General features: G+C 36.5%; 1 protein-coding gene across 4 annotated transcripts in view; it reads right to left on the reverse strand.

Annotated features, from left to right (window-relative positions):
- TLL1 (tolloid like 1) overlaps positions 1 to 15,829 on the reverse strand; it is a 213,385-nt gene that overhangs the window by 14,650 nt on the left and 182,906 nt on the right. For all 4 annotated transcript variants that reach the window (XM_045463733.1, XM_045463738.1, XM_045463745.1 and 1 more), the window contains 2 exons: positions 11,778 to 11,903; positions 9,496 to 9,623 (listed from right to left, as the gene is read on the reverse strand). In XM_045463733.1, coding sequence (XP_045319689.1) covers positions 9,496 to 9,623; positions 11,778 to 11,903 — 254 coding nt within the window. The remainder of the gene's footprint in view (positions 1 to 9,495; positions 9,624 to 11,777; positions 11,904 to 15,829) is intronic.

Below are 15,829 nucleotides of genomic sequence, written 5' to 3' on the forward strand. Positions count from 1 at the left end.
ACCGATTCCATGTTTATGGCCAACCCCACGGACGGAAATGCTGTAAAAGGAGAAGGCCAACCCTTCAGGTTTTCTGCATCTCATGAGACGGTACTCAATCAGCTTCTAGGACTTTTGTGACATATACACAGTCTCAGTGTCAGTTTGTGACTGTTAAGAAACCAACAGGAGAAAATTGGCTTATCCTCACTTAGAATTTCTGCGGATTAAATATGAAACCAAGCTTCTGAATTATAAGACCAGGGTTATTTCAAGAAAAAAACAACCACAACACTGTTTCAGGAAAATGACAACATCTGAAAACCATTGCATGTTGAATAACTATCTCTTTTGAATGTGATTTAGAGTCATTCATCTAAAAAGACCAGAAAAACTTACTGTGAAGAAGTGAAAATTGTAAGAACGATGGGGGGTAGGGATGGGGGTGGGGGTGGGGTGATGGCATTCTCAAGCATATCCTGTAAGTAAAAGTTAAAATGGGATCAGAATTTACAGACCACACATGTTCAGTCCATTGAAAAGTAAGTGAATGAGATAACTAAGTGACTATTTCACTCCCTAATGAAATGCAGGATGTCTGGAGTGAATCATAACATCTGTTTTACAGAACACAGCAACACCACACAGAGTGGCAGTGTGCTTGTGGGCTGGGGGCATACTGACACCTGGTTTGGAGCCAACTGGCTCCCGCTTTTTATCAAATTACTAATGGAATCGGACTGACTCTGGAAGAGTCAAATTAGGCAAAATTTTGCAGCTGACATATTCCCAAGTGATGCAAACAATTCTCCTTCATTAAGGTCTTAGTGACTTTTCCTCCTGGAATTGGTAGCAGCTTGTTAGTTCATCTGCAAAGATTGGGTGGTCCTTTTCCAGAAGTCAGTCTAACCCAAATACTTCCACACAAGCAAAAGCGTGACCAATTCACATGCCGAGATCTCATAAATCTGGCCCTTAATATCATAGAGATATTCACATTAGAGACCTCCATATGTAGTGACATTGCCTCAATAAAAAACATTTCTAGGCCATAGAAAGGTATTACAGGGGTCCATGGGACACTGGGAAAACCTGAAAAAATATTTTTGTAGAATTCCTAAAGATACAGTGAGACACACAGTTTATTATTTTCTTTTATGATGCGTCTTGAGCCATGAATATCTATATCTAAATAATGCAGAATACAGAGATTTCTAGCCACCAGGAATCAATGTCACAGAATTGCTTCCCTCGCACCCCCGAAGACACTTAGAATCCCCAAGCATCCTTCAACTACACAACGGTAACAGGACAGCTAAGCAAAGCTGATGTATGGAGCGGTAAGAAAGTCTGATTTCTGCTGAAACACGGCCCTCTTTTTTGGTACTTTAAAATATTTTTCTTAGGTGTTTACACTAAAACTTTATAGGCATTTTGGTATTCGAACATTTAAACCTTACTCATTCCATGATTGTATTTCTATGATTTTAAGGTTACTAATCTAAGTTTAAAAAAACAAAACCAAACCAAACAAAAAAGAGCAAATAACCATGAGCTCTCATCAGAAATACTAATGGATTTCCCACAAGGCAAACCAAGAGCTTAAGGAGTCTCATTCAAAAGAAATAAAATTGAATTCTCATTTTGGGCTGTGGAAAGAATAACTATGTGTTTCTGGAACTCCCCAGCAAGCCTAATCTACCTAGCTGGCCCCCCGCCAGGCTTCCATATGCAGCCTCACATGAACATCTGTAGAGGTACTTTGATTGAAAATACAGGCGGTGGCTAAAGGGTAAAGTCATCCTGAGTTGCCATATATATTCATAAAGGACAAGAAAATAAAATGATAGCATTCAATGCAAAAATAAAATTTAGCCAGCGTGACCATTAAAAGTGAGCGAATGAAAGACGCTGATGCAATCTGAGCAGCTGTGAGATAAGATTTAGCACTCCCTGGGCCCAGCCATCCTTCGTCTTTTCCTGTCTTCGGTAAGAACTGTCAGTTGGTTTCCCACAAGATACTGGAAGGAGTAAAGGCCACTGGGAAAAATGGCAGCATGGAATACAGACCCTAGCCTTCTGATTCAAATGACCTTTCTTCCCCCAATGAGTCCTCTATAGCTGTGGTCGAATACACTTTCTGTGAATTTATAGTGGAGAATTATGTAACATTTGTAGGTGCTTTTGTTTTCTAAATATCCCATATCTAAAGCTATAAATTGCAACTATATAACTTCGCAAAACTCCAGGATAGGATAAATCAAATAAACACGACATGAGCACATATTGCTATATGCTCCTATGCCTGGAATTTTGTTTCTGTTTTGTTGGTTTGTTTTTGTTTTATTTTCTATTTAATGTGGAGCAATTCAAAACATTAAAAAAGTACCAAAAATGTAATGATGAGTCTCCAGAATCAAGACAGGAGGAAACCAGGAGTAAAATAGATCCTTGTCTTATTCATTCAGAACTTGATCTCTTTTCTAATAAGAAGACATTCCCCCCGCCCCAACTACCTTTTAACAAGGTTTCTTTCTATTGTAAAGTTATTATCACATAGTCAGCATCTCATAGTTAAACACACACACAAACACAGAGAAAGCAAATGTATTAGTTTCCTATTGCTGCTGTAGCAAATTACCATAACTTTAGTGGCTTAAATGACACATATTCACTCCCTGTCAGCTATGAAGGTTAGAAGTCTAAAATGGGTGAGCAGCACCAGACCTTCCAGAGGAAGGTGATGATCTGTTTCCTTGCGTTTTGCCCATCTTCTGGAGGCCGCTCTCATTCCTCGGCTCATGTCCCTTTCCTCCATCTTCAAAACCAACAGTATAGCATCTCCTCTCTGATCTCCTGCTCCTGTCTTGTAAGCACCCTTGTGATTACATCAAGCCCGCCCAGATAATCTAGGATAATCTCTCCATTTCAAGATCTTTAATTTAACCACAGCTCCTTTTGCCACATAAGGTAACACGTGCACAGGTTCTGGGGATTAGGACACGGGCATCTTTGGGGGATGAGGAACATTATTCTGTCTACCATAGAAATTAAGAGCTAAATATTTCCACCCTCTGTGATTTCAGGGAAAATAATCACAAACAATGATGGACTTCATGATTTCAAACGCTTTTACCCTGACCTTCTTAACAAACTAGGTAAATTCTGCCTGGCAAATCTAGTTTTCAGGCTGTTTTTGCAATTAAACAGTTACTGAAACACAACCATGTCCATTCATTCGTGTACTGTCTGTGGATGCTTTCACACCAAAGCAGCAGATTAAAATTGTTGCAACACAGACTACACAGTCTACGAAGTCCATATTATTTCCTATCGGCTCTTTAAAGAAAAAGTTTTCTGACAAATAATTATTAGCTGTATTTTTAATTGTTGGTACTGAATTTCCACTTCATAAGGCTACACAAAAACTTGATCATGGCTGAATTACCCAATAAAATGGTATATAATTTTTATTATTGATCATTGTCATAATTCTAATTGCTATTTGGATATCATATATCAGTGTTTATTGGCTTTTAACAGGGCATTATGCCAAATACTTAATATACAAGTTCATTTGATACACTTACAACATTCCTAAGTATTATCTCCAATTTCCTATATAGAAATGGAGACTAAAAGGATGAGTATCTTTCTCAAGTATCATCTCAAGATGGCTAGTAAGTAGAAACCTGACGTTTAGACACAAGTCACTTTAAATTCAAAATATATATGGTCCTAATCTCTCTTTATTTCTCTGTTGTATGTTCATTTTACTTCATCATTATAACTGTCTTATTAACACTTCCCATTGAAATTAGTATATATGCACACATATGTAGCAATTCTGGATCTTTTTTCTCTCTGATGCAGGATGCCAAAATAAATAAAACAAAATAAAGTAAAAGGTACAGAAAGAATCTTGGGCTTGAAGGTCCTTAGACCCCTGCCAGCTTTACAAACTTGCCAACCCCCCTAAACTGCATCCTTCTCCACAAGTGTCGTTTGTGAGCCCAACTTGAGATAATATGCATGATACCACTTTGAAACCATTAGGCATTATACTGACACTAGTTCTCAGTGCTCTTTAGTCCAAGCATGATTTTGTGAGGCGCAAGAAATACCCTGTGAAGCTACATTTTATTATCTGGAGAGCACTCTTAAGAAAAGGCAAATTTGAGAACATTTATGTTTTTATTTGTGGAATTACGTATGAGAGAGTGCCTATTTTACAACTTTTTAAAACACACTATCAGGCTCTCAGGATCCCAGCTCTCCAGCATACTACATTTACACGAAGACAGTATTTCAAGGTTTTCTAAAGATCAGAGCAGGTATCAAAAAAAGTATATAAAAGAATGTACAAAAATATCTTTAAGAACTGGTGTAATCATCCATAAACACAACTCTACTTAATTTTTATATTTCGTTTTATAATAGTCAATTCATGATTTAAGGACAAAAATTATGAGTATGTTCATTATGTACTATAGACATAATTTAGGCTATTATTGTATTAAAATTGTTGCTTTATATTATTGAACAGTATTTACTGTGTCATTTTTTTAAAAATCACCTTTAGGGGCACCTGGGTGGCTCAGTCGGTTGGGCGACCGACTTCAGCTCATGTCATGATCTCACAGCTGGTGAGTTCAAGCCCCGCACTGGGCTCTGTGCTGACAGACCCTGGAGCCTCCTTCGGATTCTGTGTCTCCCTCTCTCTCTGCCCTTTGCTTGCACTCTCTCTCTCTCTCTTTTTCTCTCTCAAAAATAAATAAATATTAAAAAATATTTTTAAAACATTTGCCTTTTTAAATTTTTTCTTGTTTTTTTTAACGTTTATTTTATTGTGTTTTGTTGTTTTGTTTTTTGAGAGACAGAGAGAGAGTGAGCAGGGAGGGGCAGAGAGAGATAGAAAGAGAAAGAGAGAGAGAGAGACACACACACAGAATCCGAAGCAGGCTCCAGAGTCTGAGCTGTCAGCACAGGCCCTATGGGGGGCTCAAACTCACAAACCGTGAGGTCATGACCCGAGCCAAAGTTGGATGCTTAACCAACTGAATCACCCAGGTGTCCCCCCCCACTCAAAAAAATCGCCTTTGAAGATTTTCTGCTTGTGTATCAGGTGGTATATACTACAACCGAATAGTATTCTGGCTATACATTCTGGACTCTACAGAGTAAATCTGTCAGGAGAGTACACATCATCAAGCACAGGAGAGTGCTTGTTTTAAGCCATGAGGCTTTGGGTTAATTTGTTACGAAACAATAGATAACTAAAACAGTACATAAAATAGTTGCATTAAAATGCCAAAAGCTTTACATTTCTGCATATCTGTAATAAACTGACCACTCCTTATATATAGCTCAGCCCTTATATTACTGTACACTAATATATATTAGATAGGGATTATCACAATATGAACCAAAAGAATATATTCATGATAAGTAAATATTATGCACAAGAATGCTCATATCTCTCAAAGGGCGTTGGATTTTATTATTCGTTTTACTCCATCATTCCAACACTGTCTAAATAGGCTCGATATTTATAGTCTTATATATAAACCAAATTAACTAAAATATGTTTATCTCAAACACAGAGAAAGGTTGGTTTTACCCACAAACGATTACTTGCATGTCAGCCAATATAACTCAGTATCAAGTTAAAGGAATATTTGTGCTAGAAAGAACAGCAGGTCTCTTAAAATTCACAAATATGGTAGCTTTCTTTATATCTCATGAAATTGTATTTAGGAATAATTTCCTTTGCTTCTCTATGAATATGTGAAATATTTAGAAATGTTTATTTTTCCATGCAGCCTAAGTAAAGAAGGGTAACAATATATGAGTTGTAAAGAAAGCTTCAAGATGCACCGAAGAGAGATCAAATGTTTTCCTTACTTTTTCTCTTTGCCTTAGCCCATAATAAAGAGACTAGCTTGTAGCTAAGTATCTATCAGCAGTTCTTGGCCTAAGGGCATTAAAAGATTTAATAATTTTTCAAGTTTCCTTGGAATCCATTTTCCAAATTCAGTTTGGGTTTCAGTTCTTCCATGAAAATTAAGAATTTCAGGGCGCCTGGGTGGCGCAGTCGGTTAAGCGTCCGACTTCAGCCAGGTCACGATCTCGCGGTCCGGGAGTTCGAGCCCCGCGTCGGGCTCTGGGCTGATGGCTCAGAGCCTGGAGCCTGTTTCCGCTTCTGTGTCTCCCTCTCTCTCTGCCCCTCCCCCGTTCATGCTCTCTCTCTGTCCCAAAAATAAATAAACGTTGAAAAAAAAAATTTTTAAAAATAAAAATAATAAAAAAAAAAAAAAAAGAAAAGAAAATTAAGAATTTCAAAGGAACCAGGCAAAATGCATTTATCTGGAACAATGTATCTTTTTGATAAAAATCTCCTATATAATAAATGTCTAACCATACAGGAAAGTGACTGAATGGTGTGATGTGGAATTATAAACAGTGTGGGCCAAACGTCCATTGGTTGCTACCTGCTACAGATGGTGATTTTGGTTTTAAAGTGGATTAGTTAGTAGTTATATAACAAGTAGGGAAACAATGACAGTAAACATAAGCAATAATGTTGAAATAGTAAGAATTAAAAACTACAGAACTGAAATATCACTTGAAGTTGGTAGCTAATGTTATGACACACTTTCTAGTGATTCTAGCTCTTAGAGTGTATTGAGAGTTAGGTTTTGTATGAACACCATTAATAGGATAAGGGAATTGGAATTAGTATTATGTTTCAACGCAGAAACTTTGGGGTGTCAGTAATGTGTGTTTAACAAGCTGTCCAGGTAATTCTGATGAATGCTAATATCTGAGAAAGCCTGGATTTACACCATAACTACACCACAAAGATCACAAAGTCAAATGCAATCAACATTTGCCTAGAGCTTCTGTTTTCTTTCCAGGAAATTCCTTCTTAGGATACGAGTAGGCATGACTATTGTTGACAAACATGCTTTATGTTCTGACCCTCAAGTGGAATATTTGCATGAAAATTAAAGCTTGCCATTTGTGAAGGAATATACTGTCCTAGAATTGGAAGGGGTGTTCAATAAGCTGAAAGGTATATAACTAAGAAAGAATAAAATACTGTCGTGTTTAAAATCGGGGTATATCAAGAGTTCTATTTCCCCTTGGATATAGATAGCTGGAACTAGTGTTGCTTCTACCCTAACAACAAGAAAAACCCATGTCAACTTTAAAGATCACTTTGCTGAATACATCAAAGAGCTGATATCATTAGTCAACCACGTAATAGGCAGTCCACTGAATCTCAGCCTCCTCCAAGGAGAGAGGAGACACAAACACCTGCTCACCAGTGGCAGACCCTGAAAGAAAGAGATGCTGGGTGCCATATAACTAGGTAAGAAGTCTTTGCAATAAACTGGTAGAGGTCAGGTGTGGACTAGGGGAAGAGTCCAGAGCCCCTGGGAGCCGTAGACATAGGGGAGTTTGCACCCACTTGCAGTCTCTTCTCCATGGACCTCAATCTCCTGCTCATGAGAGAAATTGTGGGCACAGCAGGAGAAGGCTAAGTGCTTTCCTCAGTGTTGCAGGCTTGGAGGAGGAAAGTGGTCACTGCCATGAGCAAAAACATGAAGCCCAGAGGCAGCCTTTCTCTGAAAAACAAACTGTAAACCTCTGGGAAAGGGAAAGAAAACCGTCACCACCAGGGCAAGGACAAAGACTCACCAAAGCCAGGGGAAAGGTAAAACAACAATGACAATGACAGAAAAGAAAAAAAAAACCCACAACACAACGAGCCACTTTTTCCCCTGGGGAACTGCCGGTCACAGGTTCTTAAGGCAGCAACAATAGAGACTTGCTACCACTATAGAAGGTCTTCTCTCATGGAAGACCAACCAGAGATAGAAGATGGAGTTTGGTCACCACAGAGAGAAGAGGCAGGACTGCTGAGGAAGGCCATTTCCAAGACCTCAACAATCGGGGCCTGTTTAAGGTGAAAGCTGTACTAAGACAACGGAGAACCCTTTGCCTTCCCCACCGGAGCAGCAAATACCAAGTAACAAGAAACTGGGGGAAGGAAAAGTATGGAGAGAGAAATAAGTCATGGTGGAGATGAACAGAGAAGCTAAAGTAGCAGTATTGCAAAATGCCTTTGAAATCCCAGCCTCCAATCTAAGAAAAAGGTATTCAAGGCCAATGTCGCATTGAAGGTGATGGTAGGAACTAGAAAACCCACACTCAGCTTTACTGACTAGATTCCTCAACACCAGCCCCTGCTGTACCCACACATGTGCTAACAGCCTCCAGAAGAGATGTGTCTACTTCCAGACATAAAGTCTCTACTGTTATCCACATAATGTCTGGTATTTAATAAAAATTATATGACATACAAAAAGGCAAGAAAAACAAACCAAAAAAAAAAAAAATCACACCACTAAGAGAGAAAATAACCAACAGAACAGACTGAGACATGACCCCTATGTTTAAACTATGAAATGGAATTTAAAGTAACTATGATTAATACGCAAAAGATTCTAGTAACACTACAGACAACACACAAACAGTTGGGAAATTTCAGCAAAGAGATGGTGTTATGGACTGAATTGTGTTCTCCCCAAATCCATACATTCAATCCCTAGTTCACAGTGTGGATGTATTTGGGGATAAGGCTTTTAGGGAGGTAATCAAAATTAAATGAGGTCATACAGGTGATGCCCTAGTCCCATAGGGCTAGTGTCCTTGTAAGAAGATAAGAAGGCACCACAGCTTACTGTGTCTGTGCATACACAGAATAAAGTCTACCATAAACTGAGTGGCTAAAACACACAAAAAATACTGTCTTATAGTTCTGGAGGCTAGAATTTCAAGCTCAAGGTGCTATCAGGTTTGGTCATGCCTCTTCTCCTGGCTTGTAGATGGCCACTTCATTGCTCTATCCTTACATGGCCTCTATTCTGTGTATGCACAGACACAGTAAGCCGTGGTGTCTCCTTAGGGAGAGGAAGTCCTTTAAGGATATCAGTATCCATCTAAAAAAAGGGCAACTACATGATGCAAAAATGACATTCCACAAGCCACAAGGCAAAATTAATTTTATAAAAAATACATATGCTTTGTTTATGAGGCATACAGAATGGGCACAGCCAGTGCTATGCTGGGTTTAGGCCGATAGTTATTTTATTTCTTTCTTGCTGAATTTCTGATGTGTTTTTGTTCATTTACTTTCCCCATTTGCAAATATCATTACCAATAACATGTTAGGAAATAGAGCCTACTGTTTTGCAGTAACGCTGATAATGCCTTTTAAAGCATCCAGGATAAGAACACCACATGAGAGCTACATGGCTGTCATTGCTGTCCCCTTGGTCTAGGAAATCAGGGATTTGTTTAGTGTAAGTAGGAAAGCATAAGAAAGAAAATATTTTCCAGCGGCCCACTAATGCAATTCAATTAAATAAACATTCAACTTATCTCCGTGTGCTAGCCACAAAAGACATGGGCAGTCCACTTAATAGAAAGAAGGATGAGCTCACTTACTAATTTGATCCGATGGCCAGGAGTGGTACTGATTTCCCACGTGCATTCCTTCCTGCTTGGGTACTTGTCTGGCCAGTTTGGACTGGTGATGAAGCCACTTGGACTGTGGATCTTCTGTTCGCACTCAGCTGTGCCAACAACGATAATATAAGTCAGTCTGGAAATCTAGCCCAGGGTTGGTTTAGCAAGAAAGTAGCCCATTTACCCACTATCCCGCTGAAAGATTTTCCTCAGTACTAACTAATCACCATGCCAATCTCTGTTATCACAGGCATCTGCCTTGGCAAACATGTTGCTGAGCATAATCAGGCAATGTTTGTTTTCTTGCTCACATGAAATTGTTTACAGTGAATCAGATAGATGCTTAAAAAAATGAACTATTTTAAATTGCTAGATCTGAAAGCTCAGATTTTAACAGAGCAACATATACTGACATCAAAGCTATCAACGCTTGGCATGTACAAAATATTTGAGTGCAATGCCACAAACGGGATTCAGTGGACTACACCATTTTCAATTCATTTTTTTCCCATTGGCAGAAACATCATTTACAGCTAATTGACATCATTAAGCCATTTTATGGATCATGTATTTACATTTTCCCTCACCCTTAGTTAAAGTAAACACTTGATATCTAAATCATAGTTTTAGCTGCTACACTAAATGAACCCTAATTTCATCAAAGTAAAATGAAGCATTAAGGAGAAAAATAAGTAAACAGCTGCTAGCCATGGAAATAACTTTTAAACTAATTTAAAAGACTATTTCATTCATTTAATATGAAATTTCTTTTATGTTTTTCACAATAAAATAACCTTACCTTAAAAGAGACTACTCCGCATTGTTTATATCAAACTTCAAAAAGGTTTAATATCAAAAAAAATATTTAATATCCTCAGGCTGTGTCTATTCTCTGTAATTTATGAAGCAGCACCCTACCCATTCTAACTTAGACTGGGAGTTTTTTGTTGTGTATTAAGTTTCCTATGAAATCCTTTCTTGAAAATATTTAAAAATATTTAATTTTTAAAAATATTTAAAAATAAGCAGAGAAATAAGGTATCTAAATTATATTTGCTACTTGTGAGCCACAGGGTATATTCATACTTTGCAAAAGCTGTCTCTCTCTTTTTTTTTTTCTGAATTATCTTCCAATGCTGCGAAATAACTGGACTATTCCCCAGCCTGTTTATTCAACAAAAAACTTTACTCAGTTACAAATATCAGTCTTCATGGGTTTATCTTCTCATATAGAAAGTGAAAAAAGGAAAAAAGAAATTCTTGTTTGCATATGATTCTGGGTAATATCATTAGCTCAATGAAAAAGCAGAAAAAATAACCCTGACATGTGACAATATTTGAAAGAAACTGAATGGAACAAGGGTCAGTTCAGGATATCCTGTACAATTCCAATGTTAATACAAAGACCTGCTATCTAACCGTGATTCTAGCCAGGGACATACCAATCTGTATGTGCTAATAACTAAAGTTATAAAATCTGCCATGGTAATTCTTTCAAAATGGGCACAAATCCAATTTAAGTAGAAAATTCAGGAGCAGACCCTCTAAGAATGAAATCAGAACTGAATAACTATTTCTTGTTTCCATCTAGCTCATACTGGTTAAGGAGATACAGATCATTGTTCTTATAAAATTAGAATATTTTAAGCGCTTAGGACCAAAAATGAATAGACTAATATTGTGCTATTAGAATGCTTTTTTTTTTTTTTTTTTTTTTTTTTTTTTTTTTTTTTTTTTTTTTGGCCAAAATCATGACTTAAAGCTTTAAATGGCACCATTTTCAAATGTCTTTCCTCTGGTAGGCATTTGAGTTTGATACTACTGGTATTTACAGTGCCATCGCTCATGTAGCATAGATGAGATATTTTGGGGAGGGAAATTAAACCAAATGCAAAACATTTAGCAGAAGTTAAGTTTAAATGTGGAGACTGTTACAGGGTCTGTTCTACAAGGACCTGGGGATAATGTGGTGCTTTTCTGGCTGCCAGATGGCATCACAGCCACTTCTATATCTGTTTATACAAAGTTATTCGAATGCCACCCATGTGTGAAGTGCAGAACTTTTGGGTATTATGAAGTTTCCATTAGTAGGCTTGGATATCTGAACACCGTACATGTTTTTTGTTTTTTTTTTTTTTTGACATTTGAACAGTCAACAATGATACTACTCATTGATATGATTAACTCTACTTGGAAGCAGTGCTTTACCCAAAGTGCATGAAATTCTGGATGTTGTCAAGAAAAGAACACTCCCTTCGTACCTTCCTTGCAGTCATGTTTATTTTCATGCAGCACAAATCCATTACGGCACTGACACATGTAGCTCCCCATTGTGTTGACACACTCATGTTGACAACCGCCATTATCCTTAGAGCATTCATCTTTGTCTGGTGAAAAGATAACCCCACACTTTAGTAAGTAGCTTTAAAAACAAAGGATATCAAAGGGGAGTCTTTTAGTTGCAGTTAACGCTGGCAAAGGGTAAACTAAGTCACAGCTTTCTTTGTTCCCAACACAAAAAAATAAATAAATGAGTGTCTTAGTTTTACCCACTCCTTGTTTAGCTTGGAGCCTTATACCATGAATTGAGTGTCTAAGACTATTGGCTGTAGGATGACAACCTGTAGCCTTACACTCTGATGCTGGAGTAGGAGTTTTGAGTAGGAGAGAGGAAATGAATGGATCTTTCTCCAGCTAATCTTAAACATTTATTGCCAACTTTTAAAAATAAATTTAAAATTGTGAGTGGTTTGAATAATTGCAAGAACTGGCATTTAAGTAGAGGGAAATTCTTTAATACGTTAGCCATGGTGTATAGACAGAGGCTAAACAAGGTTCCAAAACTTGTGTATAATCACTTGAAAAAAAAAAATCACTCAGCATACCTACTGCAGTTGATTTTTTTTTTGTTAACTTTGCCATTATGGTTAGCACTAATGAATCTGGACACTTCATAACAGTCCAAGACAAAACAAAATAAAACAAAACAAAACACAAGTATCATCAGATTATCCTAAAGAAGTAACTTAACTTATATATTTTAAGCAAATATACTTCAGTAGACCAGTTTATTAATAAGTAATACCCTGAAGAGGCTTTTAGTGTGCTAGAAGCAAAGGTTAGAATAGGAAACATGAGCTTTAAGAAATAGCCAACAAATTCACTACAGGGAAAAAAGCCAAACTAGATTAGCAGGCAGTCAATCCAGTGAGAGGCATCAGCCACCATACTATGTCACTCAGCTGTCATTCCATGGCTGGCTTGTCCATTAAAGTCAAAACTGGCCAGATTGCTCCTGACACACACAGATGATGACACATCACTCAGACTTTCATCACTCCCACAGCATAGAGAACAAAAGGACACATGACAGTTATATCAGAGGTTGGCTAAATTCATAATTTATACTGTCAACTGATTTTTCTAGTGAGAATTTGTGAGCTCATGGTGGCACCCAGATAGCTAAAGCTATTTTTGTATTTTTATCAAATCAATATTCACTCTATGGAAATGGGTTTAGGAAAAACTTTTTTTATCAAAGAATCTGATAGTAATTTTTAAGGATGCATCTATTTTTTTTCACTTTTGGAGACTGATTACATGACATAGCACACACATGGGATACATTCATGTATTGGTAATATCAGAATACTCAAAATGCATACAGACAGTCCCAAAGTTTTAAGGAATGTATAAGAATCAATGTATCTGTGATTTATGTGCTATCTTTAATACCTCCCCTACACTTTTATTACTTACTATGTAGCCTAAGAAAAAGAAAAAAGAGTAGAATAAAGACAATTGTTCTCTAACACTGCATCAACATGTATAAGAAATCAGAAGTTAATATAGAATTAGCCTCCTAAAATTAATTTTAGAAAAATTTAAAATCATTTCAAAGCCCCACTCTCTTAATTGTGTCAACAGGGAGAATTATGGTTTATGAGTTATGAATGACTTCTGCAAAACAGGGGGATGGCAAGCCATACTTCTTACCATGATGGTGTCAGCTAATTTTAATGTGACTTTCCAGAGACTCTTTAGTTAAGATGCTTCATATGTATACACACATACGAGTGGATGTAGAAACTCACTTCATCTTTGTTAAATGGAAATAACCAAGTTAAAATTTCTGGTGCCAGCATTACTTACTCTGAAACAGACACGTATTTCCCATGAAAATGTTTAAATAATGAATGTCTGGTGTACTTAAAACTTGATAGAGTGAACTTTAGTTGTACTATATGTCAACCAGACATTTTTTTTAAGTTTACTTATTTATTAAGGGAGGAAATGGGGGGCGGGGGCAGGCAAGCACAGGAGAGGGGGAAAGAGAGAGGAGGAGAGAATCTTAAGCAGGCTCCATGCCCAATGCAGAGCCCAATGTGGGGCTCAATCTCATGACTATGGGATCATGATCTGAGCCAAGATCAAGAGTTGGACACTTAACTGACTGAGCCTAGGTCAACCAGATTTCTGAGAGTTCTTTGGAAATCTAACAACTACAAGCAAATTAGTTTAGAGAAAATGAGTTCCCATTTACAACCGACTGGTGAACAGATTAACTGCTCAGTGACAAACCCTATGATAGCAGGGACTGCTGGAGTTATCTTTTTATCTGGAGCTGGTTTTAATTTAAAAATAAGTTTTTATTTATAATTTTTAAAAATAATTTTAGCGGAAAAATAAGAAGGAGGGGAAGAAGAGAAAGAGGAGAAAGAAGATTTTATATGGTCATTATTGTCTAAGTAACCATCATACTACTTTCCAGTTTCCTTGTTGATTGGTGTTTCCTGCCTTCACCTCCACATCTGACGTGCCAAATATAATCAATGTCACAGGAAAATAAGAGTAATAAAAATACAATGTTAGAATATCTATACTATATATACCATATAAATGTATATGTATAGTGTATATGTACATATATGTATATGTATATGTATAGTGTATATGTACATATACACTAATGTATATAAATATGTAAATGTAATAAATATATAAATGTATATGTATAGTGTATATGTACATATATGTATATGTATATGTATATGTATAGTGTATATGTACATATACACTAATGTATATGTTATATATACATTTATATATATATTTATATATATACTATACATGCATTTCCACAGTATATATAGTACAGATATTTATATATGTACTATATATATCTATATATACAGATATATAGATATATAGATATATATATACACACTAGAGTTGAGCTAATATTCAAAACTAGACTAATCAAAATCAAAACGGCAACTAAAAGCAGTAAAGTTGTCATGCCCAGCAAAATAGCATAGAAAACTGTGCCTCCATGTGTCAAATAATCAAATGAAAAGAGAAAGTTTCAGTTAATATTGGAATACTTAAAATTATGCACACAATTTACACTGGAGAGACAAAGAAAGCTACTTATTTAAATTAATTGTTGTTATCTAGGGAGTAGTGCATACAGTGTGCTTATTTTAAAAACAGTTGTTTCAATAGAAGTAAATAAACTCTTCTAATTAAAGTGAATGTAATATCTGATTATCTGTTCATAAGAAATAGCATCATAAAAGACAAATTGCACAAATATATTCTGGACTTCTTATATATGGAAGTCATCAAACTAGAGATACAAACTACTGGCACACATGATTATATTTCACTTTCCTTTTCTCCTCCTAGGACACACAAAGTACAAATATGTTGAAGAAGGAAAATCCAAAAGAGAGAAGGGAGGAGAATGGGGCTTTTAAATATTTCTCAGAATATCTGCATAATAAATTTAATAATTGAGAATTCTATCAACTTATTTGCAATTTTCCAGTAGTTTCATACTGTAGGCACAAAAATGTAAAAATAGTTTTTATTAGTGAGAGAAACAAATGTTTTGTTGAGTAGAAATAAAACATTTATTTTCTGCAGATGGAAATTAGCCTCCTTCTTTGGAATGGACGTATCTGCTTTCCATTCCTTCATGTTAGATAAAGGAAAGGTCCATTATTAGGAAAAAAGGAGGTGGCATTTTCCCATCAGAGGCCTTCAGAGTATCTCTGAGACTATCAGAAGCCATCAGTCTATGAATAATACATACTGGATGGAACTGAAGTGGTAACCTGTATCAAATTCTTGCAAGATTCAAAAATAAAAATTTTCTCTTTGCAGAAAGCTTCCTTGTCTGTAGGGGAAAAAAAAGTAAAGGGTCCATGCAAACAGAACAGAAACATATATGAGCAGACATACTCACACTAAATGACAAAAGATAAAACACAGGCCCACGCACACTCCCGCATAAACACATACACTCCCT

Source organism: Leopardus geoffroyi, chromosome B1 (assembly GCF_018350155.1).
Source record: "Leopardus geoffroyi isolate Oge1 chromosome B1, O.geoffroyi_Oge1_pat1.0, whole genome shotgun sequence".
Taxonomy (NCBI): Eukaryota; Metazoa; Chordata; class Mammalia; order Carnivora; family Felidae; genus Leopardus; species Leopardus geoffroyi.